This window comes from Notothenia rossii, assembly GCF_949606895.1.
Source record: "Notothenia rossii genome assembly, chromosome: 10".
In the NCBI taxonomy this organism is placed as follows: domain Eukaryota; kingdom Metazoa; phylum Chordata; class Actinopteri; order Perciformes; family Nototheniidae; genus Notothenia; species Notothenia rossii.
In genome coordinates this window covers 39,672,318-39,697,976 of record NC_136908.1, presented here as the reverse complement: position 1 = coordinate 39,697,976, position 25,659 = coordinate 39,672,318, and the positions used below count along the sequence as shown (strand labels likewise).

Here is a 25,659-nt window from a genome sequence, read left to right as displayed (position 1 = left end):
ATCCAAACGAAAATATCTTCCCTCCGTAGTATTTTGATCATTTGCTCCGCTAATAATCAATCAGATCGATGGATTCCAGAGAAGAGAAAACTTTGAAGGCCTTTTTCTCAAAATAATGACTCGGTGACAGTCATTATATAATGTGACATATTTTGCTTAATATTTGGAGTACAAAAACAATCCTGATATCATTAGAAAGCTAGGAATATCCTCTTTCCAGCAGTGTATACAACTCAAAATGTGTCTTCGGGTCAATGCGACTGATTTCGATAGAGCAGGTCACATATGTGACTACCATACAATATGGAGCGCTACTGAGCAGTTTATTAAAAAAAATACGTTTCGTGTTTCCCGAGTTTTGCGTCCAAAGCTCATTTTATGCTATCGCAATTTAAAAAAAGATTATAGGCCACGCCCACATTCTGCATTTGTTGCGACACTTGAAATCTTAGTTTGTAGTCACCCCCAGAGTACGTCCATCCGTTCTAGAGTTATAAATTGGTGGTATTTTTGCCGCCCCCTATTGTCCAAAATGAAAATGCTTTTGTGTGCCTATTCCCAAAGACAGACTGAACCTATCCAGCAAAATATGTGATATTTGGATACATTGTTGATGAGTTATGAGTATTTCTTTCTAAGCCCCATCTTTTTGCGAGTAGGTTTTGACTCATGGCAGCAATATTTATCTTCTGAACATGCTCATTTTCTACAGTAATGTGTCTGACCCTCCACCGATGCTGTATACGAAGTATGGTGTTGAAAAAACAAACATTGAAATGATGTTAACATTTCACTGTTTTGAAAATTATGCTAATTTAAAAAGAATGTAGGCGGAGCTTGGCGGTCCAAGAGGATTATTTGTAGAGCAGGTCGAGACGGATAAGTGTGCAAAAATGACAGGTCATTCGGACTTACGGTGCGACTACAGGGTTTCCCACACATAGACTATACTTGAGCGGGCTGCCCAGGTATACTAACGGCCGCCCAAGTATATTTCACGACCCATTTATTTTTAGAACCAGGGGTTTTCCCGATGGCCTGGCCTGTAAAGCGGCCTGAGGATTTTTTTTTTTTTTTTTTTGTATGTATTGTGAACACTGCGCAAATGTGGGTCTGCCTCACACAGGGTGACTGGCTGTCTACATGATGTGGCCTGCCGACATGGCCACTGTCATACAGATCATAAATCAAAGCCCTTGATTGGTCTCTGTGTGTCATTCAAGCTCGGGATAACCTCAGCTCAGGTGAGGTAAAGGACTCTCTGAGGGTTTAGATAGTTAACTTAGTCTAAGTTCTCAGTGGGTCTCAAACGGTTTGGTCACCATTTATGTAAACACATATTTCCATTCGAAAACTAGGTGAAAAAAGGTAAGATACACTTTTAAAACTAGTCTTTGCTGCTTCCTCAAAGAGGAGAAGAGAGGAGGGAGACAGGAGAGGCTGATTCAGGAGCCCAGACACACTCACAACTATAAATGAACCAAAAATAAATAAACAAGATTCAGTGTTTTTTCATATTGGAAATGGTATGTTATTGGTTATGGCCATGATTTTATGATTATTGAAATGTATACAGTTCTGTTTCATATGGGTTTCCTGTTCCCATAGATCTAGTCTCTTTATTTTTCCCTCAAAATGCACCAGATTGATGCATTTAACTCCAAAATAAGAGGTCCACCCCCACTTAAGATCACATGGATAGGTTCCTAAATACATGTACAATGTCCATGTGTTTATTTGTGGGTAGTAGATTTAAACTACAGGGCTATCACTATGGGCCCTGCCTGTACCAGTGTTAATTTTGACAGCTGTTTTTGATTTAGTCTTAGTCTTTAGACGAAAATGGTTATTAGTTTTAGTCACATTTTAGTCATTCCTATCCTTCGTAGTTTTAGCATAGTTTTAGTCGACGAAAACTCAAAACGTTTTTGTCAACTTTTAGTCAATGAAAAATTACATTTTCGTCAACTTTTAGTCAAAAAGTTTTCTCTCTTTAAAGTACAACTTCCAGGTTAAAGACTCCTGTGAATAAATGTGTAGGAAAATGATGTATACGCTAGATTTTCAAAAAAATATACACTACAGTGACATCTGGCGTCGTTTTTGTAAGACTTTTTTACTTCCGCATCAAAAAAGCCTCCCCACGTGACCTCCCGCGTGTGACGTAACAAAGGGGAAACAAGGGGGTGTGTAACGTATTAATAAACATGGATCCCAATGCTAGTTTCGACACAGAAGACACAGAAGAAGTTGAACAGGTATATTCGAATGCATATGACGGACCACAACCTTATAATTATGAGCCTGCTAGGCGTCCAAGAGACCAGGAGCAGCCAAGCATTAGAAGAAATAACGGCCTTCGGAGAGAAATTGAGATGTGGTGTGAGGAGAACCAGTGGAGAACTGGGCAGATATCTTGGTGAGTGATCGGCGTTAGCTACAGAATGTTCAACACACTCTCACTCCATAATCGTCCAGGGTCGCAAATAGCTTTCAACTGATTGCAATGTATTCCCATCTGCGGCTGGATTTCACGCTCATGGAAGCATGGCATTCGTTTGTGTCGGCTGCCCTTAAAGAGCAACTTCCAGGTTAAAGAGACCTGTGAATAAATGTGTAGGAAAATGATGAATACACTAGTTTTTCAAAAAAATATACAGAAATATACACTACAGTGACATATGGCGTCGTTTTTGTAAGAAATGTTCACTTCCGCATAAAAAAGCCTCGGCACGTGACCTCCTGCGTGTGACGTAACACGGGGGACACAAGGGGGAGAGCGGCCGGTATAACGTATTAATAAGCATGGATCCCAATGCTAGTTTCGACACAGAAGAAGTTGAACATGAATATTCAAATGCATATGACGGACCACAACCTTATAATTATGAGCCTGCTAGGCGTCCAAGAGACCAGGAGCAGCCAAGGATTAGAAGAAATAACGGCCATCGGAGAGAAATTGAGCTGCGGTGTGAGGAGAACCAGTGGAGAACTGGGCAGCTATCTTGGTGAGTGACCGGTGTTAGCTATAGAATGTTAGCTTACGTCACATCACAACATTGTAAAGTTAGCTATCATATATCAGGCTATAACTAAAGTAGCATTGACAATATAGTAACGTTACTGGCAGGACTGTTGATACTGATCCATAACAGAAAGTAATGCGCAAGTATCAGCCGTATCTCGCGTTACCTAATGCAAATCCACACTACGTCTTACGGTGCTGTGTACCGGAGGGGAGGGAGAGAGCAGCGAAGGGGGGTTGAGAGATGTAATACGGTTTCCTGATAAACGTTTTGTTTTGTAGGTGCTTGTGTGGGGAATGACAGCCCATGACCTCAGCTGTGGAGAGCATGTGCTGCAGGGAGGTGGATCCCTTCTGGGCCCTGGTGGAGAACCTCACCCCCAGACCAGACATAACATGCCTGACACTGCACCCAGGCTTTGAAGCATGCTGTCTGAATCACTTCGTGCTACAGATAGCCTACATGAATTTCAGGCAGGAGCATGGCCCGCTTCAGGCCAGCAGACATGAGCATGAGTATGTTTAGATTACAATTAAAAAGATAAATACTATTAAAGATAATACAGTTGCTATTGACCCCGAGTGTTCAGCAGGTTTCAAAACCCAGAACCTGTAGACTATATACTATATAAAACTTGTTGATGATCTTAACAAGGCTATCAAGTTTACCTGTAGATATTGTGTCCCTATCCCCAGGCAATACCGCTACACAGCTTACATGCAGGTCATCCGCTGGGCCTATGGAGTTCTAGGCAGGCACATTAGGAAGCCCTTACCCTCATGTGTTGTGTCTGCCATCAGAAGCCATCGGAATTTACAAAGGTTTTGAATGGCCTCATTTTGGTGACGATCAATACAATTAATCACAATCATAGTGTGTTCGCACTGTGTTCGCATACACATGCATTTCCAAACAATTTGTCTACCCATGCTGTAAATGTGGTATTTTTTCAATTTACACAAATAAACATTGATTGATTTATAGATAGTGTCTTTTCAGACCACCAAAATATGTTATTTGAACACTCCTCTCGATCAATTTACAAAAAAAAAAATAGTATGGCCCGCCCTAATACACCAATGCAGTTTTTAAAGATATACATTTTTCAACAGAGAATCATTTAACAAATTACACCATATCCAATCATTTTACGAGTCAGAAAATGCTATCTGTTCATTGCAGTTATTGTTTATTGAATTAGATTACCATGACCTCAACATAATTATGTAGAGTACAAGTCCACAGCCAAGAAAATTGTATTTGTATATCATTTCATTTATGAATATGGAATTATTTATTTAATATTATTATCGCAGCTCAACGAGGCTCCCTCCTGTCAGATGGAGGGAGTAAATACAGCGGCAAGCTTTGGGACCTGTCCCAACATATCCTATGAAGAGAGAAAGAAAATATTGTTATTATATATTAATATTGATTTTTGCACCATCAAAATCTCTTACCAGGTTTTATCTAGCAAATAAACAAATGTCAATTTAGAATAATCTTACCCTGAAAACTGTGAACCACAGAATCTGCTGGTTTCACACTAATTTCCTGTGTTAAACCGGGAATGCCGTGCCAGATAAAGGCCAACTGCCTCATCCTTGGCGATCTCCTGGCAGGAAGTGGAAAGGGGGGCAGGGGCAGTGGAGGACAAGACTGCACTGCTCTCTCGTAGAGTCTCTGGTGACCTGGAGTAGCCCTCTCTCAGAGACTCCATCAGGGCTGCAGCGTATGCTGAAGGAAGGAAACAAGTGATCACATTCAGTGATATTATAGATGCATCACACAATAAATAATATTTAGGGACCGAGTAAAACAGCGAACCGTATGATGGCTTCTCCTTGATAGGGCGAACTACCCAGCCACCTTTGCAGAACCTTGGGTAGCGAACTGCATAACGCACCTCACCATCACTGGTTCGAGCAATCTCTCTGCTGCTATTGTGGTTAAAGTGCAGGGCTGCCATGAGAAGCCTGTAGAAAAAGCAGATTATGCAGTTCACAAGTTGTTTGTACATATGTGAATAAACTGTTTAACTGATAGAATTAGTCGGTTAAACTTCGTATTGTTCGTTAACGGTAAAATTGTTAATTATTAACATCCCTAAGCCGTACACATTATTTCACCATCACATCATATTTACCTGCTCTACATCCCAAGGAAGGAGAACCCAGTGTGCTTTGGTGCAAAGTGGAGGATGAGGGAGTGAAATGCCTCCAGGGAATAGGTCTGATGCTGTGGAGAAAACTTCCGGACATCCTTCACCAATGCTGTTCTCAAAGTCACCCTCTCCAGTTTAATGGCTGCAGTTGTTCCTGTACAAACACATATTTTGTTCTGATGTTACTAGAATTGTCTACATATGCATGTATTACCTACACTGATAAAGCACGATTGTGTGATACTATCAGGTGTTATTTATTTAAAGTCTTGTTAATGTGTTAGCACACTTTGGGTTATATATTGATGGAGTGCTCTGGAACCAAAATAAACTAAGCACCAACAAGCACTTGGACGACTAAGATGTTTCAGCAACACAGTGTACAGAGTACGTTACCTGGTTCCAGCCACTCCTTGTCCCTTGCTTCTCCCTCCAGAGGTGGATGTGCACAGCAGAGAAATGCAGGAGTGCCGTGTTCATGGATGTCCTGAACATGATTCACCATACTTTGCCACTTGGCTTCCATCACATCTGGATCTCCATCAGGAGTGGAAGCTGCAGTCCAGTACAGGTGATTGATGATGGCTGGCCTCCACAGCTTCAGATCCTCACACTCCCTCTCCTTTGCAGCAGCATCCAAAACTTTCCCTAGACCTGTTTCACAACAGAAACAAAATGTTAAAAAAGAAAATGTAATTATAAACAAATTTCAGCCTAATTAAACCTACCAACATCAAAATACATACTTTTACCAATATGCCAGATATCAAAGAAATTAGTCGTTCCTCCTGGACACAACTCCTCCCGCACCCACTTGGCAACCTAAAGAGTGAAACACAACACCTTAATTACTTACTAACTTGTAAGAAAATGCATTTTGTGCTGTTAATATGGTGCGCCAAGAATCTTTGTGTGTACATATGTCTGTTCGTTCTTGTGTCTCTTTACCTGGCAATTTCGGTCCGTAATAAGGGCTGAAACGTGCATGTGTTGCTCCTTAAGGAAGTCAATGCTGCGTTTCAGACCCTCTAGTTCACACCAGGTGCTGCTTGGGACCTCTGAGCTCTGTAAAACAACATTATGCAGTCATATCACTAACCGTGTCACATCAGACGAAAGCACATCTGATTTGTGTGACTGATAACGTTAACTTACCTGGACAAGTTGAAGATCCAGAACCTTGTTTATTCTGTCCTCGATCAAGGAGTAGGTGCCATATTTGGCACAATGGCCAGGAGAGTCTGACCTGCGAGGGTCAAAAACAGTTTAATTCAGACGTTAAAGCCCAAAAAACAATGCAATGCAGTTATTGTAAGTTGCTTTGGATAAAGCTAAATGAATGTAATTTAAATATTGTTTTGACCTCTTTTTGATATCAATAATACAAGCTGAAGTGTTCTACCTGCAGTCACCAGAGAGGATTAACCCACCCCCCATCTCCTTCACTTCTCGGATGATCCCAGCCTGCTCAGTTTGCCAGGCCTGCACGATAGTAGGGATTGTGTACAGGCGTTGATGGCGGAAGAAGGTGCCGACACTGATGCACTGAAGCCCTAACAGTTTCAACATCCGTATTGTCTGGGTAGCCATGCAACCTGAAAAGTGGATGGCCCCACTCAGTAACAGGTTGCAAGCTCGCATGTTTCTGTACAGCATTGGCTGGTACTGCCAAAAACGCTCATACCCACATGCTGCACATACCTAAGAGATGTGAAAAGCAGAACATTGCCAGTACAACTCTTAGTCAGTCAAAAATCAATTATACCATACAACTAATGAAGTATAGACACAGTGAATTGATAAAACATAAAAATAAAATAAAACAAACATTTACATACAGGTTATGAATACAACCTTTATTTTTACATCAGTGGAATTCACACATATCCTCTTACTTGTTTTATCTTTATATATGTTCCCTCTTGCTGCTCCACATTACCCTGGGTTTCCCCACAACAGGAAGGGCAAATGGTGAACAAGGACATCAGCTGGGTTTGGCACACAATGAACTTGTCAGCAGCACTGAAAAAAAAAGAAGAAAACTTGTTATTTCTGACCGACACAATTTGGTAATACAGTACACATCATCTAAAATTAAAAGAAGCCTTACTTGAGATCAACATTAGTTCGCTGCAGTGGCTCTTTTGATGGTTCCTCGTCAGACGACTCGCTCATCATTTTCTCCTCTGGGCTCCATGGCATATCCCCAGGGTGGTCCATGGTTACAGAAGATGACTCATCATCACTGTGTGCAGGACTGGGCAGTAGAGATTCTGTCTGACACCCCACGCTGACCATCCTGGGCTGTACCTGGACAGCTAGGATAAAAAGATGTATATTATATCATTGTGCCTGCCATAAACAACAGCCCTGCCATACAATCTACCTTTACAAAGCTTATGTTCAGGTTTTGTTGACATTCGGGCTGAGATGTTTTATTTCTTTTCTATGTTAATTATTGAGGTCATAGCAAGTCTTGGAGTTGTAACAGCCTGCATCATACTGAGATGTTTTTCTAATAGGTTTTTAACATACAAAAACTTCTTTACCGCGTTTTGATGTAAAATGGGCGCGCTACTTCTGTTTTACATTTACCTGATGAACGATGGAAAGGTCTGAGGTTACACTGTGAGCCGCAGTGAAGCACAGATGTTGGCTGAGGAACCAGTGGAGAGACAAACTCTTGCTCTGGGTCTATAAGCCCAGCATCACTGGCTGTAGGTGAATCTGCAGTACTGTTGTCTCCCAAAGTCTTGAAAACACACACATGAAACACATGATTACACATGAAAATAAATAGCAACTGCGCCATTAGATATGCAAATAAAGTCCCCACGCCAATTCTAGCTAACATTATCCATTATGACTTAGCAAGTGGGTTTAACAAGCTAGCAACATTAACTTACAACAATAAATACTAAACACACGTTGCTTGTCATTATTGAAATCATTATACTGACTAATTTGGAAGTTAGCAAACGTTAGAAAAACAACACTTACGGTGCACAGTTCACGTTTTAGTTTTGCTGAATCTTTGACCGAGGCTCCCACGCTCTCACTCCAGCCTGCTGCTGTTGCTGCCGGAGCTGTGTGTATTGACGGAACCGCACTAGCTATCAGCCTCACACGGTCCTGGCTTCGATATCCCATACTGCACTCCATCACATCACTTGACTCATAATCCTCCGGTCGAAAATGAGCGCCACAAACGACCGCGTTTTTCGTCCCAGATGCAGCATTGAAGTCCCGTCTCTTTGTCTGCACAAAACGAACCCAGGACCGAAAGCTAGCTAGCTTTCTTTTCCTGTTAGGGAAATAGTGGACTCGATGTCCTGACAGGCTGGTATTTGTGCAACCTGCACAAACACAATACTGCACCATGATTACAAATGGTGAAATACAATGTAAAACTACCGAAAAATACCAGCTCCTTAAAACACAACCGCTCTACTCAACGCAACTCTACTATACCCGTGGTCAGAGAGCGGAGATGTGTCCCCTGTGTGATGTAATATGACGCGTTTGACGTATGACCTTAAAAAAAAGCTGTTTTTAAGAGCAGAGCTCAAAATTGCTCCTTTCCCTCTGAATTCCTGCCCTTATGTCTCGTAAAACATATCAAATCCTGCATTCACTTTTTTAATTGTAATTTTCAAGCAAGTTTAAGCATAAATGTAGAAAAAATCAAAACCTGCAAGATGCTCTTTAAAGGCAATGTGAGCGTCCATTCCCATTGGATAACGGAGAATTGTACACCCGGAAGTAAGTATTCCCCTTACTGTCGATTGATTTTACAGTGATATCTGCACTACTCATCGACTAAAAAACACCACATTATCCTTGTTAATTACACAACATTGATTGGTTTAAATTGTGTGCAATGCTTTTGTATTTTTCCCCTTCGATTTGGAGAAACAATTATTTTTTCGGAGTAAAGGATGGCAGAAGACACTCCACTACCCAGAATCCCCAGCTATCATTTAGGACTACACCATGTGCTCTGTTTGACAAATCCCGTTTTTCTTCACCATTCATTCCAATGGCTGGCGTCTATGTGACGTGATCTTCAAATTTCTCCATCCAGAAAAAAAAAACATGGCCGAACTTTGTTTTATTCTCAGTGGAAAATGCCTATTTTAAAGTTAGTTTGGCCATTAAAATGCGTTTTGATGTCATTTGATGCGAGAAATATGAGTTGTTATTTCAGATTATGTGTGCAGTGGATGTACATGATCTTTAGTTTGCTAGTTATTACGAAGATTACTTCAGGAAATTGTGTCCATAGAACGTTTTCATTGTTACTAAGGTGGTTGCTAGGGACGCTGCTATCGATATTATTTCTGTTATGTTGTGTAACTGTTTAATGGTGTTATCTTTATTGCTACCCCCTTCCCCGTCAATGTATAGTGTTGGTCCACAGCGCAAACGTATTAGTTTAACAAAATTTGCATCTAAAGATACGTTATTTTCCCCTGTGCAATTCCAGTCTCACATTTCACATCACATCGTAATGGTAAATGGACTGTACTTATAGAGCGCTTTATCCAGTCTTTAAGACCCCTCAAAGCGCTTTACATACCACATGTCATTCACCCATTCACACCCATTCATACAGAGCAGTGTACCTTACTCTAGGACCTTACATTCACACACATTCACACACCGTTGGCCATGCCATCGGGAGCAACTCAGGGTTAAGTATCTTGCCCAAGGATACATCGACATGTTGACTGCATGGGCTGGGATCGAACCCACAACCTTCTGGTTGAAAGACGACCACACTCCCTCACAGCCACAGTCGCCCATCGTCATTAACAAATACCGGAAACAGACCGAAAACATTTAAAAAAAAAAAAAAACTTTATTCCGAGTGTGCTTGCTTTTCTCTTTGAAAGTCATCACATAACGGCATTGTAATACACGGTTCGGCTGCATTAAATATTACATATCTGCCGTAGTTCTCTATTTATAGAGCCCTGATGAGAAGACTTCTAGACAAACATGAGGAACTGCCGCCAACACTGAAAACGTGACGTGGATCATAAATATATCAGCAATTAAACAACATCTTATATTTCTTTTCACACAATACGTCTCCTCCTTGCAGGATCAACACTAATTCAGCTGACTTTTATATTTGATCCAATCGGTAGATAGGCTGTATTTACACCATAAAGGTGCACAGCTGATAGAAAGAAACACCTGGTGGTTAAAGCATGTTATTGAATTTCATTATTTGTATTATTAGATATTAATAGGATGCCTATAAAGTATATTCATTACTCGTTATTCTCTACTAATAGTTAATTAACGACTGTATATAATGACTATTTTGCACATCCCTTTCAAGATTTCAAGATTTTCTAAGGTTTATTGACATATCATATTCACAAACGGTGTAGTTATGCAATGAATGAAAAACTTGGGTCGCAGGTTCCTCAATAGTGCATTACAAGACATCTATCAATATTTGTGCATACCTCCAGCAATGTTAACTATGTTGAAGCACTTATTTTAACTGATATTATACATATGTATTATGCTCTTATAGGATGTATATAGATATTTAATCTCCGGCTTTGTCAGGTATTGAACAATCAATACATATAAAACACAGAATTTGTGTGATTATACTAAATGATTTACAAATAAACACGACTGTTACACATGCTGAAGTAACGCAAATGTTTCCAACTTGGGATCAATAAAGTATATCTTATTTTAAGATGATCGATGGCTACTGCCATATTTGCAAAATTGGCCTCTGAACCTTGACAAGTGCATGTTTCAGGCTTATCAATTAATGTAATGTAATGTTATCAATTAACAACAGGAGGGGTCACAAACATAAGACCAGCTGTTAAATAAAGCTCTTCTGACCTTAGCTGGCATGTGTGTATATATATTAATGCTGCCTATTATGGGCACAAGCAATTTTCACCCATTTATTAATTATATGTTTTACATTTGAATGTTTCCTATCCACTAAACCTCCTGGGATGTACACAGTTTAATACTGGCAATTTCTTATTATGGGAAATACGAAAACGTCTTTTAAAACTACAACTCCCAGTAGAGACGTGCCATAGATAGAGAACATGTTGCGAAACACAATAGCCAGCATGTGTAGTTCTGGGGACGGGGTGGGGGAGGGGGGGACGAGGTGGACCCGTTCAAATCCAGTTTTGGACAGTCTGCCGTGGTTCCATCCCATTTCAAGTGCTGTTCGACGCTCGGCGTCATGGGCACGGGAAGGGGGGTGCTGAGGGCGCTGAGGGCGCTGCAGCATAATCTGTGTAATAAGTAGCCAATAAATTCCACATTGTTGGTCAAATACTATTTTACATATTTTTAGTGTGTGTGCTCGTCAGTGGCGTCGCCTGGCCTGCCCCGAATGTTTTTTCTGTAGCCCCGGACAATTCTACCTCAATAATATAATACATTAACCGTGCTTTACGTGAACCTCATCATGACACTAGAGAGGACAGGAGGACTGTAATTTCCCGTTTTCAGTGAATGCGACAGAGGCAAGACACCATACCAATCAGAGAGTTGCATGGAAATAAAAGTGTGCTTGTGTCATTAAAGCTCGGCTCTGTGTGTGTGTGGAAATAGCCCATTTAGTGTGAGAGAGAGAGAGAGAGAGAGAGAGAGAGAGAGAGAGAGAGAGAGAGAGAGAGAGAGAGAGAGAGAGAGACCGGTGCCATCAGGGACCGTGTTGTTAGCATCTGGTTAGCTAGCTGCACTAACGGACATAAGGAGCTGTTTGTTCCACAACAAATTGGAGGAGAGTCCTCTCTTGACAGACTGAGAGACTCAGGTGGGCTAAAGGTCTCTCTGAGTGTTTGGATAGTTAACTTTGGTGTAAGTTATCTCAGTGGGTCTCAAACGGTTTGGACACAAATTATTCAAAAGACTATTTCCGCGGCAAACCTTCATATGATCATTATAGTTATAAAAAAATAAGAGAATAAAGGAAAAACAGTTATGAAATACTGTATGGCAGTAAAACAATTGAATTGGACTCGCTCATCGCCATGGCTATCCGGGTGGACCAACGTCTAGCAGAGAGACGTTGGGAGAGAGGGGAGAATACAGATTCCACTCCACTGTTCAGACGGTAGTTACAGAGGGAACACTACGGTTGGCGGAGAAATACCCGGACTTCGTCTCCAGAGCGACCAGCGCCCCCTATCGCCGCGGAGGAACAGATGCAGCTCGGAAGAGCCAAACCCACCCCGGAGGAGCGTCAGCGCCGTCTACAGGAGCGGCGGTGCTTCTACTGCGGCCAGCAGGGTCATGTTCTGGCAGTCTGTCCGGCAAAAGATCAGGCTCATCAGCGGGAAGAGGGACGCTGGTGAGCCGAGTGACTTCTATCGACCCTCCCTCGAGAAAATTGATTCAGGTACAAATGAAACTGAATGATAAAACTGTGACTCAGGATGCATTAATTGATTCTGGGGCTGATGAGAGCTTGTTAGACTGGGAGCTGGCTAAAACATCGTCCTTTTAGATCAGCCATTAGAGGCTAGCGCTTTGGACGGCCGCCTTTTATGTACAGTTACGCATCGCACTGAGCCCCTAGTTATTGTCATAAATCAGGAGCACCAGGAGCATATTAGTTTTCATTTATTTAACTCAGCTCAACATCCTCTCATTTTGGGTTACCCTTGGCTTGTAAAACATAACCCACACATTGACTGGCATACGGGAAAGGTTAAGGGGTGGGGAAGTGAGTGCTCTCGTTCATGTTTAGCCTCTCCTACAGTTTGAAGTGGCCCGCACATATCTAGGAACGTTAAACAGACGCCAGGTAGTGACAGTGTCGCTTCTTCGAAACATTCTGACTTTCCTGACTTGTCCAAGGTTCCTGAGTGTTATCTTGACATTAAGCAGGTGTTTAACAAAACACGAGCCACTTCCTTGCCTCCCCATAGACCGTATGACTGCCCCATAGACCTTCTCTCGGGCTCTACTATCCCCAAAGGCCGGTTGTACTCTCTATCTGGTCCAGAAAGGGAGGCCATGAAAGAGTATATCGGATCATCACTCAAAGGTGGCTTGATTCGGCCATCATCATCCCTAGCAGCAGCAGGTTTCTTTTTTGTGGGGAAAAAGGACGGTTCATTGAGGCCCTGTATTGATTACAGTCCACTAAATCAGATCACGATAAAGAACAGATATCCCCTTCCACTCATCTCAACTGCATTTGAACTATTACAAGGAGCTAAGTTGTTCACCAAGTTAGAATTAAGGAATGCATATCATCTACTGCGCATCAGGGAGGGGGATGAGTGGAAAACAGGGTTCAATACACCCACAGGACATTATGAATATTTGGTTATGCCTTTTGGACTTTCTAATGCACCTGCTGTTTTCCAAACACTCATCAATGATTTATTGAGAGATTTCCTGAATATATTCTGTTTTGTGTATCTCGATGATATTCTCATATTTTCTCCTGATGAGAAAACCCATGTTCACCTTGTTCTCCAGAGACTCCTTGAGAACAATTTGTTTGTGAAAGCCGAAAAATTTGAGTTTCATGTCAACTCAGTGTCATTTTTGGGCTTTGTGATCTCTCCAAACAAAATGGAACTGGACCCAGATAAAGTCAGCGACGTGGCTAATTGTACAACGCCAAACTCCAGAAAAAAAGTTCAGCAGTTCTTAGGGTTTGCTAACTTTTACAGACATTTCATACGCAATTTCAGTGCCATTGCCTCTCCTCTCCATGCCCTTACATCTCCACATGTTCAGTTTGTGTGGACTTCACAGGCAGAGGCCTCTTTTCAGACACTGAAGAAAAGGTTCACAACAGCTCCCATCCTGACTGTACCTGATACCAGCCGACAGTTTGTGGTAGAGGTAGACGCCTCTAACGACGGCGTTGGGGCTATATTATCCCAGAGGTCAGCGGCGGACAATAAGCTTCATCCTTGTGCCTATCTCTCCCGAAAGCTGTCATCTGCAGAGAGGAATTACGACGTGGGAAATCGGGAACTGTTGGCTGTGAAGATTGCTTTGGAGGAGCGGCGGCACTGGTTAGAGGGAGCGGAGCAGGATTTCCTGGTCTGGACGGATCACAAAAACCTGCAATACATCAGGAAGGTCAAACGTTTGAACTCTAGGCAGGCCAGATGGGCTTTTTTCTTCAATAGATTTAGTTTCACTCTGTCATATCAACCCGGTTCACAGAACGGAAAGCCTGATACACTCTCCAGAATGTATGATCCTGAGCCAGACCCCAAGAGTCCAGAACCCATTTTGCGGCCTGACCGAGTGATAGGGAGTGTGACCTGGCCCATTGAAGTAAAGGTCAAACAAGAAAACAGCGGGAATCCTGTCCCTAGAGGGTGTCCTCAGAATCGCTTGTTTGTGCCGGAACAACTTCGATCTCAAGTTGTTCATTGGGCCCATACGTCTGTACTTACCTGTCATCCTGGAAACAAAAGGACCCTTTTCATGATGAGACACAGATTCTGGTGGCCGGCGATGTGGAAGGATGTTTCAGAATATGTGGCAGCGTGTCCTGTGGGTACCAGGAACAAAACTTCTCGGCAAGCTGCGACAGGTCTTCTCCAACCTCTGCCCATTCCCAACAGACCATGGTCTCACATTGCGTTGGACTTTGTGACAGGATTGCCAACATCGGCAGGTAATACCACCATACTCACTGTGATTGATCGTTTTTCTAAAATGGTACACTTAATCGCCATGTCCGAGTTACCTACTGCCAAAGAAACAGCAGAGGCCATGTTGTCCCATGTGTTTAGGATCCATGGTTTTCCCAGTGATGTAGTTTCAGACCGAGGCCCACAATTCGTTTCCAATTTTTGGAAGGAGTTTTGTCGCCTAATCCAAGCCACTGTTAGTCTGACCTCCGGATACCACCCACAGTTGAATGGACAAGCGGAGAGGATGAATCAGGATTTGGAGACCTGTCTGAGATGCCTGGTGTCCGAAAAAACCTACCACCTGGAGTAAGAGTCTGATTTGGGTGGAGTATGCGCACAACAAATTACCCACATCAGCCACTGGTATCTCCCCGTTTCAATGTGTCCATGGATACCAACCTCCATTGTTTCCGGAGCTCGAGAAGGCGGTCACGTACCATCAGCCCATGCTCGCCGGTTCGTCGCTGCCGTCGGGTCTGGGCGGAAGTTCACCATATGTTGCAGAAGAGTGCCATTCGCATGAAGGTATTGGCCGACCGGAAACTACGTCCATCTCCTAAGTACCAGGCCGGACAACGAGTGTGGTTATCTACCAAGGATCTTCCTCTCCATGTCGCCTCCAGGAAGCTGGCTCCCCGGTTCGTTGGTCCTTTTCCCATAGCCAAAGTGGTTAACCCTGTTGCTGTCCGTTTATGTCTTCCAAAGTCCATCAAGGTCCACCCCACGTTTCATGTCAGCAAGTTGAAACCGGTAAAATTGAGCAGACTGGTCCCCGCCTCCACGCCCCCTCCACCTCCCCGGATTGTCAACGGAGGTCAAGTGTATACTGTGGACAAAATACTGTCTGAAAGGAAGAGGGGCAGAGGTATACAGTTCCTTGTCGACTGGGTAGGGTATGGATTAGAGGAGAGGTTTTGGATCCCAGGCAGCTTCATTGTGGACAAGGCCCTTATATCTGACTTTGACAGAGAACAGTCTCAGGCTTCAGGGATGTCTGGAGCCGTCCGTAAGTACTGTAAGGTTTCAGCGTTAGAGTTCTGTTAGTTTATTGTTTTGTGTTTATTCTTGTGGCCTTGCATTTTATTTTGATGTTGACTGTCCTCTCTTTTCAGGTGTCTACACTTCCTGTTGTTGTTTGTCACCTGCCAGCTTGATTGTGGTCTCTTGCTCCTGATTGTTTTCACCTGTGCCCCATTAACCGTTGTGTGTAGCCCTATTCTCCTTTTGTCTTTTGTCGGTTCGTCTTGTCTCTAGACCAAGTCCATGTCTGTACTCCCTCGTGAAAACGTTGAGCATACTAGTCGAACCTAGTGAACTATTGAGTATCCTAGTAGATCCTAGAAACCATTATCTTTTATAAAATCTTTTTGTACCATTAGTTGAACCTAGCGAACTTGTGAGTATCCTAGTCGATCCTAAAACGTTTTTATAATAAAAGGTATTTTTTTAAATCAAGAAAGAATCGTGCATCTGAGTCTTTGTGAGTCCTTCGTGTCAATGTTCACACTGAGACAGCACAACACAGAGAGAAAAGTACACCTATTGTGTAAGTACACACAAGCAGGTAACACAGTATGATAACAAATACATAACATCTATTAAAAATCTGTTTTTATTAGAAAGTACAGGCTGCATTATGTGTTCTCAGCCTTGGAGAAACTTGACATGTTTTGGTGCATGTGTCTGAACCTCTCTTTAGTGGTTCATTAATAAAACAGATATTTCTACTTGTGCCTACTTTGTTCATGTACTGTTGAGGTTAATTTCAGTAGTGCTATAATGCATTTACAAAGTGTGAAGAGGAGGCAACTTTAGAATAGGGAACCTGTTCAGGTCAATTAGAGTCAAATTACAAGCTTATTGGTTATGAACAAGATAGAAATACCTCATTTTGAGTTATTTAGACTTAATTAACACTTATAGTTTCATGTCTTGTTACATAATGTGGAGTCTATTTTTATATAACATTACAAGACTGATTCGTATTATTACATTATTTGCTTATTGTGCTCATTGTATGTGCTGTGACTTTGGAATATATGGACCCAATCACCCCCCCCCCCCCCCCCCCCCCCCCCACAGTTTTGATGGGGTGGACAGGAAGAGGTAGTCAGAACAGCACATCGCACCGGCCTTCACTTTGTATGGGAGCTGCGCTACCCCACAAAGCTAGGAAGCAACATTATGGTTTCCCACTATATCTGAAGAAACGTTAGAGAAAACAAATTAGTATGATGGTGCCAGAGTAAGGAGGGACTTCCACAGGCCGGCCGAATGCTGATTGGAGGATCGTGTTGCCAAGAGACTCTAAGTCTGTGCACCAACCAAAGAGAACCAAGTCTAAACCGCGTTATCTCTTCAGCTAGTCTTGACCAATCATAAATGTATTGGCAACGCCCTGTGTAATAAAATGTATTGTCGCACGAGGTTCGAGGCTCTTGACGGATTTGGTGGTTACAGATTACAGCTTTGCTGCCTGTGATTCCCAAAGATGTGATGCGTCCTTGGCCAAGTAATATATATATTTTGCTCTCTTTACAATAAATAGTTAAACTTAGAAGTTGTCTGTCTTTTCTAGAATTATGAACCCAACAATAAGAATAGATCATATTTGTTAAGTGTTATTATGGGAGAATTACTATTATTGTGGTACTACTGCCTTATTAGGCCCATATTGAGCAGAGCATATTAAGACCAAAACTCATGCACAACAACTTCCTTACTTGCAATAAATAAGCACTAATTAGAGGGTTATTGAGGAAAAACGTTCAACTAATGGCCTATTACTTGTAGAATAAGGCATTAATACATGTTTTATACTGACTAATAAAGAGTGAATATACTGCTAATATGCATGTTAATTAACAACTAGTTGATGGTGAATTTCTGTACCTTAATATAAAGTGTTACCATTTTTTTTAAATATTCTTTTCTGTGGTGCTTTCTGAGGGATTAATGAAAAACTAATCAAAGTCTTTATTTTTAGCAGCAGTAAGCTATACAGAAAATATTATTACAAACCAATAAACAAATTGATAAGTGTAGCTTTAAAGATATGGCATTTGAGCTGCTTTATTTTTCATGGTGCACGTAGTTTGAACCTATGCAAATGTTTTATCTGTGAAGTGAGACAAATAATACATAGATATCACCAACACATTGTAATATATATATATATATATATATATATACGTTATACAATCTCCAAAGAGTTGTTATTGTTTGAATTTGAGGCAGCGGCCCCCACACAATATTGTAATTATATATATTATAATTTCAGCAAAAGCACCCGCAAATCAAATTATAAACGTAATGACTGAATACATTTATATATTTGGTCTGGTGGTGTGGCTTGTTTCATTTTGTCATGGATACTGCTGTTGGGATAAAATGATGATTGCAACAAAACAAGTATAATAGAACTGTCTGTTTAAAGCAATTATACCCAACACAAATTGATGTTTTCATGTTGCAGTCCCAGTGTGTGTGCATTGAATGAACACTACAGAAGCTACGTGCCATGTTAGATCAACAACAGCCTATTAGCATACTGCAAAAAGTCAGAAAAATACAATATTCACAGCATGAAAACAGACATTATGTTGGACTGCTGGAGGACTGCAATTAATATATTTTGCCAATTGCAGGACACAATTAAAAAGAAAATAATGCAGAATAGCAAACATGGTCAGCTCTTATTAAAGCTCCCAGCTAAAAATGAGTGCTCTTGGTTATAAATTAGATGTCTCTTTTTAATTTCTTGCAAGGGCAAATAGTTGGCAAATTATTAGGACAAGGCAAATAGGGATGAAAGCAATTATGACAGAAAGGTTACTGAAAGGGTCAAAACAGCAGGTGGCATCCACATGGAAAGACTTTGTGAGGAAGGCAGCCGAGAGAACAAGTTGGGATTTTTGTCCTGATAAATTCAGATGTTTTCTTGAGGCAGCAGGGCTAGTGAAACATGCAAACCAGTGTGACAGCCACTTAATATGTTCTACCATAATCTCCAAGCTGACACCACTGATATATGCATTGGAGACGTTTTTATACCAGCATTGAAGGATTCAGCCATTCAAGCTGCACCATGTCCTCAGAGTAGACAGTTGGTGTTTATGTAAGAATATCATTGATATCAGTTGACTATGTAAAGTAGCAATATGATAATTTGGTTGAATATAACTAAGGCTGTCAGTATGTTGCTGGAAAGGTTTGCTTACTTGATGACCATATTCTGAGTCTTGTCTTTTTGAAATATACAGGCATGTAAAATATACCCTCGTGCAATTCATGTTTTATCTTTTCTCTAAATTGATTTACAATTGGCAAACAAAATTCTGATTGTTCAAAGATGTGCTGCTTCTCTGATCAAAAATATTTGTACTGCGTTTCGATAATGCACAAGTATTGTTTGTCATTTCGAAGTGAAAATCGAAATAGCTGCATACAAATGAGACAATTGTCTGTACTGATTGTATGTACAAAGAGAACAAATAATTACAAAGAATAAAAGCAAACAATAACGAATAAAGTAATCCCCTGCATTCACTGCCAGTGAGCCTCATACACACGATTTCTCATACACACGATTATTTACAAGGAACTTTTTTTAAATTAATATATATACATGTAACACATATGCATATACATACATGCAGCGAATATCTATAATCATACACATCTACTGTATACATACACACATACATATGCTGCAAATACAATTTACCAATAGCAGATCGTCTTACAGAGTTTGGAATGCATTTCAAAAAGATTCCAAGGCTTCCTAAAATGTCCTGTTTGACTATAGAAGTGAATATCTGATCTTTTCAAGTTTCATACAGGACATAACATCCGTCAACCACTTGGAGTGAGTGGGCGGGACCCTGTCCCTCTGCGTGTTGCTGATTACTCCTCAGCAGGATGCCCCCGCCTCTCCGTCTCAGGATCGGAATGATTATTTGGAAAAATTGGACATTTGAAAAATGATTAATCTGATCCATGCTGTGGCCGCCGCAGCAGGCCGTGTGATGTCCGTTGTCACGGTGGGATCACGTCACGTCTGGTTGGGACTCACGGCTCTCTCCAGAAAGGATCATGCTAACACACTTGGCACAGAACACAAGATAAAGATACTATTATTACTTATCGTAACTGCACATACAAGATATCCGATTAAAGCTGAGACTCCACAGATTATATAGGTATAGTATCATCACTAAGAGATCAGAACTCGCTACAGGGGAAGCAAACACAGACATCACAACATGGAGCATTACGGAGCAAAACGGGACATCGTCTCACCTTAGCTGCTGTACTGATCAAAAGTTGTGTTCAATGGCATTAAAACGATAAAAACGCTGCTGAGGGTTAATCCATAGGTTAATCCAATGTGTCTGTCACTTTGAAAAAATTATTTATAATCCATGATTCCATTTTTATGTAAAAATCTGAGAATAAAAGTTAGCCGCTAATGGTAGCCACCAGAGTTATCGCAGCTTCCGATTTTGGCTACGCGTCACTCTCACTCCTTATTTGGTTACGTGTGTGTGTGTACAGTGGGGCAAAAAAATATTTAGTCAGCCACCAATGGTGTAAGTTCTCCCACTTAAAAAGATGAGAGAGGCCTGTAATTTTCCTGGTCCCTTTGCAGAAAAACAGCCCCAAAGCATGATGTTTCCACCCCCATGTTTCACAGTAGGTAAGGTGTTCTTTGGATGGAACTCAGCATTCTTTATCCTCCAAACACGTCTTGTTGAGTTTTTACCAAAAAGTTCTATTTTGGTTTCATCTGACCTTATGACATTCTCCCAATCCTCTTCTGGATCATCTAAATGCTCTCTAGCAAACTTCAGACGGGCCTGGACATGTACTGGCTTAAGCAGGGGGACACGTCTGGCACTGCAGGATTTGAGTCCCTGGCGGCGTAGTGTGTTACTGATGGTAGCCTATGTTACTTTGGTCCCAGCTCTCTGCAGGTCATTGACTAGGTCCCCCCGTGTGGTTCTGGGATTTTTGCTCACCGTTCTTGTGATCATTTTGACCCCACGGGGTGAGATCTTGCGTTGAGCCCCAGATCGAGGGAGATTATCAGTGGTCGTGTATGTCTTCCATTTTCTAATAATTGCTCCCACAGTTGATTTCTTCACACCAAGCTGCTTACCTATTGCAGATTCAGTCTTCCCAGCCTGGTGCAGGTCTACAATTTTGTTTCTGGTGTCCTTTGACAGCTCTTTGGTCTTGGCCATAGTGGAGTTTGGAGTGGGACTGTTTGAGGTTGTGGACAGGTGTCTTTTATACGGATAACGAATTCAAACAGGTGCCATTAACACAGTTAACAAGTGGAGGACAGAGGAGGCTCTTAAAGAAGAAGTTACAGGTCTGTGAGAGCCAGAGATCTTGTTTGTAGGTACTTATTTTCCACCATAATTTGCAAATAAATTCTTTAAAAATCAGACAACGTGATTTTCTGGATTTTTTTTTCTTCATTTTGTATCTCATAGTTGAGGTATACCTAGGATTACAGGCCTCTCTCATCTTTTTAAGTGGGAGAACTTGCACAATTGGTGGCTGACTAAATACTTTTTTGCCCCACTGTATATGGGAGTTCCCTTCGATTCCATTGGCTCTATCCATGTGATCCCTCTAAAAAGGTCAAATTTCATTTATTTTGCATCAATCGTGATACAGGGTACTTATTATATGTTGTAGTTTGGATTCCTAAAGCTTTTAGTCTACGATACCATCATTCAAGGGTAGTTTTCACTATAAGCATTTTTTCTTTTTTTGGACGGACACTATCATTTACATTTTTTTACTGTGTTCAATCTGAATTTATTTTAAAATAAAAACATCTATATTGACTCTGACACTTCTACATCCAACTCAGAGATGTAACCTTGCTTTGAGAAAAAATATTATTAATTCAACCCCTTTTAGAAGGGAAGATATGGTCATTTGTTCTGGGAATGTCATTTTCGAGCCTGAGACCTGAAAAACAGGCTCAGGGCTTAACAGGTTAATCTCGTATTAGCTTTTCATTTTCTTCTTGCCCCTCGGAGAAAACGGTGAGGTAGTTGTGTCCTTCAGGTATGTCCTTTCCTAACAGAAATGACAAGAAACATAAAACATAGGACATTATTGCAGAGTAAGTGTGTTATTTATGAAAGAGGTGCGTTAGAGGGCTGTAGAAATAAGTACAAAATTATTTGAATGTGGGGACTTCCAGTTGACCGCAGGAACGAAATGGTTGCCTGAGTCTTGAGCTCCCAGACAACATCCCACTATTATAACACATTTAAGTCATTTCACACTGAATTATCTGTTGCAAAGTTCTAAGAATGCCGGAGGCAAAGGGGAAATCGACTAAAACGTTGAAAGATGAAGATATTAAATCCATTGCCGAAGTGGTGAGGACTTTGCTACTTGAGGAGCTAGATGCTAGCCTCGATCGAGTAGCTAACAAGATTGATGCTATGCAGTCAGAGCTAGCAACTGTGACTACAAGTATTACTTTGGCTGAAGGAGAGCTGGATGCTTTGAAAAATAGCTCGAATAAAGATTCTACCGTCCTTTCCACCATTCAAGAAAATATGCTGGGTTTCGAACAGCAGGTAGCGGATCTTGAGGACCGTAATAGGAAGTGCAACATTCGGGTTTATGGTCTATGCGAGGACGCGGAGGGTGACGCCCGGTGCAGTTTCTGGAACGCATGATACCCACTTGGTTCCCCGCTCTGAAGCAACTTAAACCTGAAATAGAGCGTGCCCACAGAATCTTCCGCGGAGTACCCCCTACGGAGGGAGAACGACCCCGGGCTTTTATCTTCTGCTGTCTACGCTTCTCCAAACGCCAAGCTATCCTCCGTGAGTCGAGGAAACACCCCCCTTCAATCGGCCACAGAGCTCTCCGCAGAGGTGGGAGTAAGTCTTACATGTGCAAGTCATGAGCAAGTCTCAAGTCTTGACCTACAAGTATCAAGCAAGTCCCAAGTCACTGTGGTGAGAGTCAAGCAAGTCGAGTCAAGTCATTGCTCAGGTCAAGCAAGTCAAGTCATACGAAATTCTGATGAATAAGCCCAGTTTCCGCATTTAAATCAGTTAAAAGACAGTGGTTATGAAAATGGATTCAACCCACACTATGATCTTCATTACATACACAGTTAATCATTTGAAATCTAATTTAGACCAATGACAATCATATTAGATTCATATTAACCCCAGAACTGCAGACAATATAGCTAGGACTCAAAACGTCTGTTGAAAAAGGCAGGATTCCAGGTTAGAAAATCATATATGGCATTTGCCATTACACATATTTAATTTAAATGTCTCTTAACACTAGAACCGCCAACAGCGTCAGCACCTACATAGATATCATTTTCAAACCATTTAATTTTTTCCTCTTCATAATTTCCTTATAAACTAGCAGCACGATTTAAAACTCACTTAATTGGGTTAATTTAGAAATTGCTTCAGTTTATCATCATAACAGATCAAAAAGTTCAGATTAATTTTACAATAAATCAAGGAATGATGCACTTCTACAAACAAAAACAACATAATTAAAACATTTAAACAAACTACTAAAAGTAGATGAACTACATTATTCAAAAGTTTCCAGTAACTTCTGATAATAACACAGGGGAAATAAACGAGGCATTTCTTTTCCTCTCTCTCTCCTGTCAGCCCGTCAGTATCAGGGTTAGTCAAAATGAATCCCTTGGCAGTTCTAGTGTTCATTTACCCCGTTTTGTCTTCTCTTTGCTTAATCGATTTGAAACCAAGTCTAACGTAGCTTAAACTTAACGTTAGCTTTCTAGCTAACACAACACACACAGTCACATTTCTCTGTGTTTTTTTTTTGTAGTTACGAATGAAGTTGGATCTTATGGTGGTCCTGTCACTGATCTTTATGCTGCAGACCCTGCATACCGCTGTTCTCTTCTTATTAGCGTCATCGACAAAATAATCCTTGAATCCAAACTTAACTATTTTTGGAGTAAAGCTAGCCGCTGCCATGTTAACTGACATTCCTGCCGTCTAGTGGGTTGCCAGGTTTGCGCGCATGGCGTTATAATCACGTTTTTCGAAAAAACTAAACGTAATATCCCACTACAAAAACAAACGCAAATATTTAATTTTAAACAGTCAAGTCCTTTCAAGTCATCTGTCTCAAGCTTAAGTCAAGTCTCAAGTCATGAATACCAAGTCAAAGTCAAGTCAAGTCTTTTATCAATGTTAGTCAAGCAATTCTCAAGTCAAAAAATACGCGACTCGAGTCTGACTCGAGTCAAGTCATGTGACTCGAGTCCCCACCTCTGGCTCTCCGTTTCGCTGCTGACTTCAGCAATTATACAGCTAAACGCCGAAGAACATTCTCACGGGCTATGGCTTTGGCACGGGAAAAGGGAACTGATGCTTTCCTGATTTACCCTGCCACTCTCAAGGTTAAAATGGGTTACTCCACTCATCTCTTCGCTTCACCCGTGGATGCGGAGCGGTTTTTGGAGGAGGCTGCACCGATGACCATTTCGCCGGATCATAGTGACCCTCGTGTTGGCAATGAATAACAGGTTTGCATATCAAGATCGCCCAAGCCCTGTGGCTTTAAATTGACTACTGTTTTGTGACTATCCATGGAAGCTATATGCGGCTAGCTGTATTAGCGCCGTTAGCACACCCGGTTTGACGTGTTTTGTAATTTACCTGTACAAACGAAGCAGGCTATTCTGGGTCTGTAGCAATACTGTGTTGACTATGAGTGGCTAGCTATGTTAGCTCCGTTAGGGTCCACACTGTTTTCATGCATTCTTCTCTACTGGTGGGTCAGGAATAGTCTAAGTAGTGGGGGAGTTTTATACACTAAAGTTGTGGAAATTCTCTGGCGTTATAATATCAGCGCGGCCGCGGTCAGATCAAAATGCCTCCGAATGCAATTTGAATAGACCTACAGCCAATCAGAGCAACGAAACGTTGGGTCTGCGTCATGCCTTTCTGATTTAGATCAATCGGAACCGCCATTCAGTATCCCCATTGGATCTTTAATGTGAACTATCATACGACGTTCACAGTGATCCCTTTTTATTTACTACATGACAAATGTGCCGTTTTATTTCATACGGTTCCATTTTTGATCGAAAAAACCTCAAGGGTGGCGTTTCACTGTCAAGGGGGGCGATATAGCCAGTGTTGGGTGTAATTTGTTACAGTAATATATTACTTTTTGCTGTAACGAAGTAATGAAACGCATTACTAATGAAATGTGGGTAATATATTACCCGTTACAATGCTCAGTAACGCAGTTACAACACATTTTAACCCGAAATGAAATGGTGTTTTGTTTTTTAAGAATGTACTAACATCGCAACCAACAACCAATAGTGGGTATAGTGGCATGCCTCTGCGCCCCCCACTTTGAGAACCACTGAGTTATGTGAACTGGTACATCTCCACTGATATTTCCATATTGCTGTCCATTCCTCCTCAGACATGATAACCCCTCCTTCCTTCTCCCACTTGGATTTCACATATATGGTTGAGTGTATTTTAAGATTCAACAGCACTTTATACATAGGCCTACATGAAATAACTTTGCTATCTGTTTTTGAGTCGTATGCTTTTTTAAAATAGTTCTATCACACCTGTTTGACTCTGTTATGGTTTTAACCTTTTTGTTAACATAATGCCAAATCTGTAAGTATCGATAGAAGTCTTGTTTTTCTAATTTCTCGATTTATTGACAAAGGAAAAAGTGGGTCCCGAGGCCTGACCAGTTGAGAACCACAGATGTAGGG

At 41.3% G+C, this 25,659-nt stretch overlaps 1 protein-coding gene across 2 annotated transcripts; it reads right to left on the bottom strand.

Annotated features, from left to right (window-relative positions):
* Positions 1 to 4,198: 4,198 nt before the first annotated feature.
* LOC307022481 (uncharacterized protein) lies at positions 4,199 to 8,858 on the bottom strand. 2 transcript variants are annotated; one of them, XM_079655284.1, is made up of 13 exons: positions 8,191 to 8,857; positions 7,786 to 7,942; positions 7,301 to 7,508; positions 7,086 to 7,212; positions 6,593 to 6,891; positions 6,346 to 6,436; positions 6,139 to 6,255; positions 5,937 to 6,012; positions 5,587 to 5,844; positions 5,173 to 5,344; positions 4,854 to 5,002; positions 4,535 to 4,763; positions 4,199 to 4,416 (listed from the first exon to the last, which is right to left on the bottom strand). In XM_079655284.1, exons 1-10 carry the CDS (start codon positions 8,569 to 8,571, stop codon positions 5,178 to 5,180), a joined length of 1,881 nt encoding a protein of 626 aa, XP_079511410.1. In that variant the 5' UTR covers positions 8,572 to 8,857; the 3' UTR covers positions 4,199 to 4,416; positions 4,535 to 4,763; positions 4,854 to 5,002; positions 5,173 to 5,177. The 2 variants fall into 2 exon arrangements, with proteins under 2 accessions (XP_079511410.1, XP_079511411.1); XM_079655285.1 differs by lacking the exon at positions 6,346 to 6,436 and having other exon boundaries at positions 6,673 to 6,891; positions 8,191 to 8,858.
* Between the last annotated feature and the right edge of the window lie 16,801 nt (positions 8,859 to 25,659).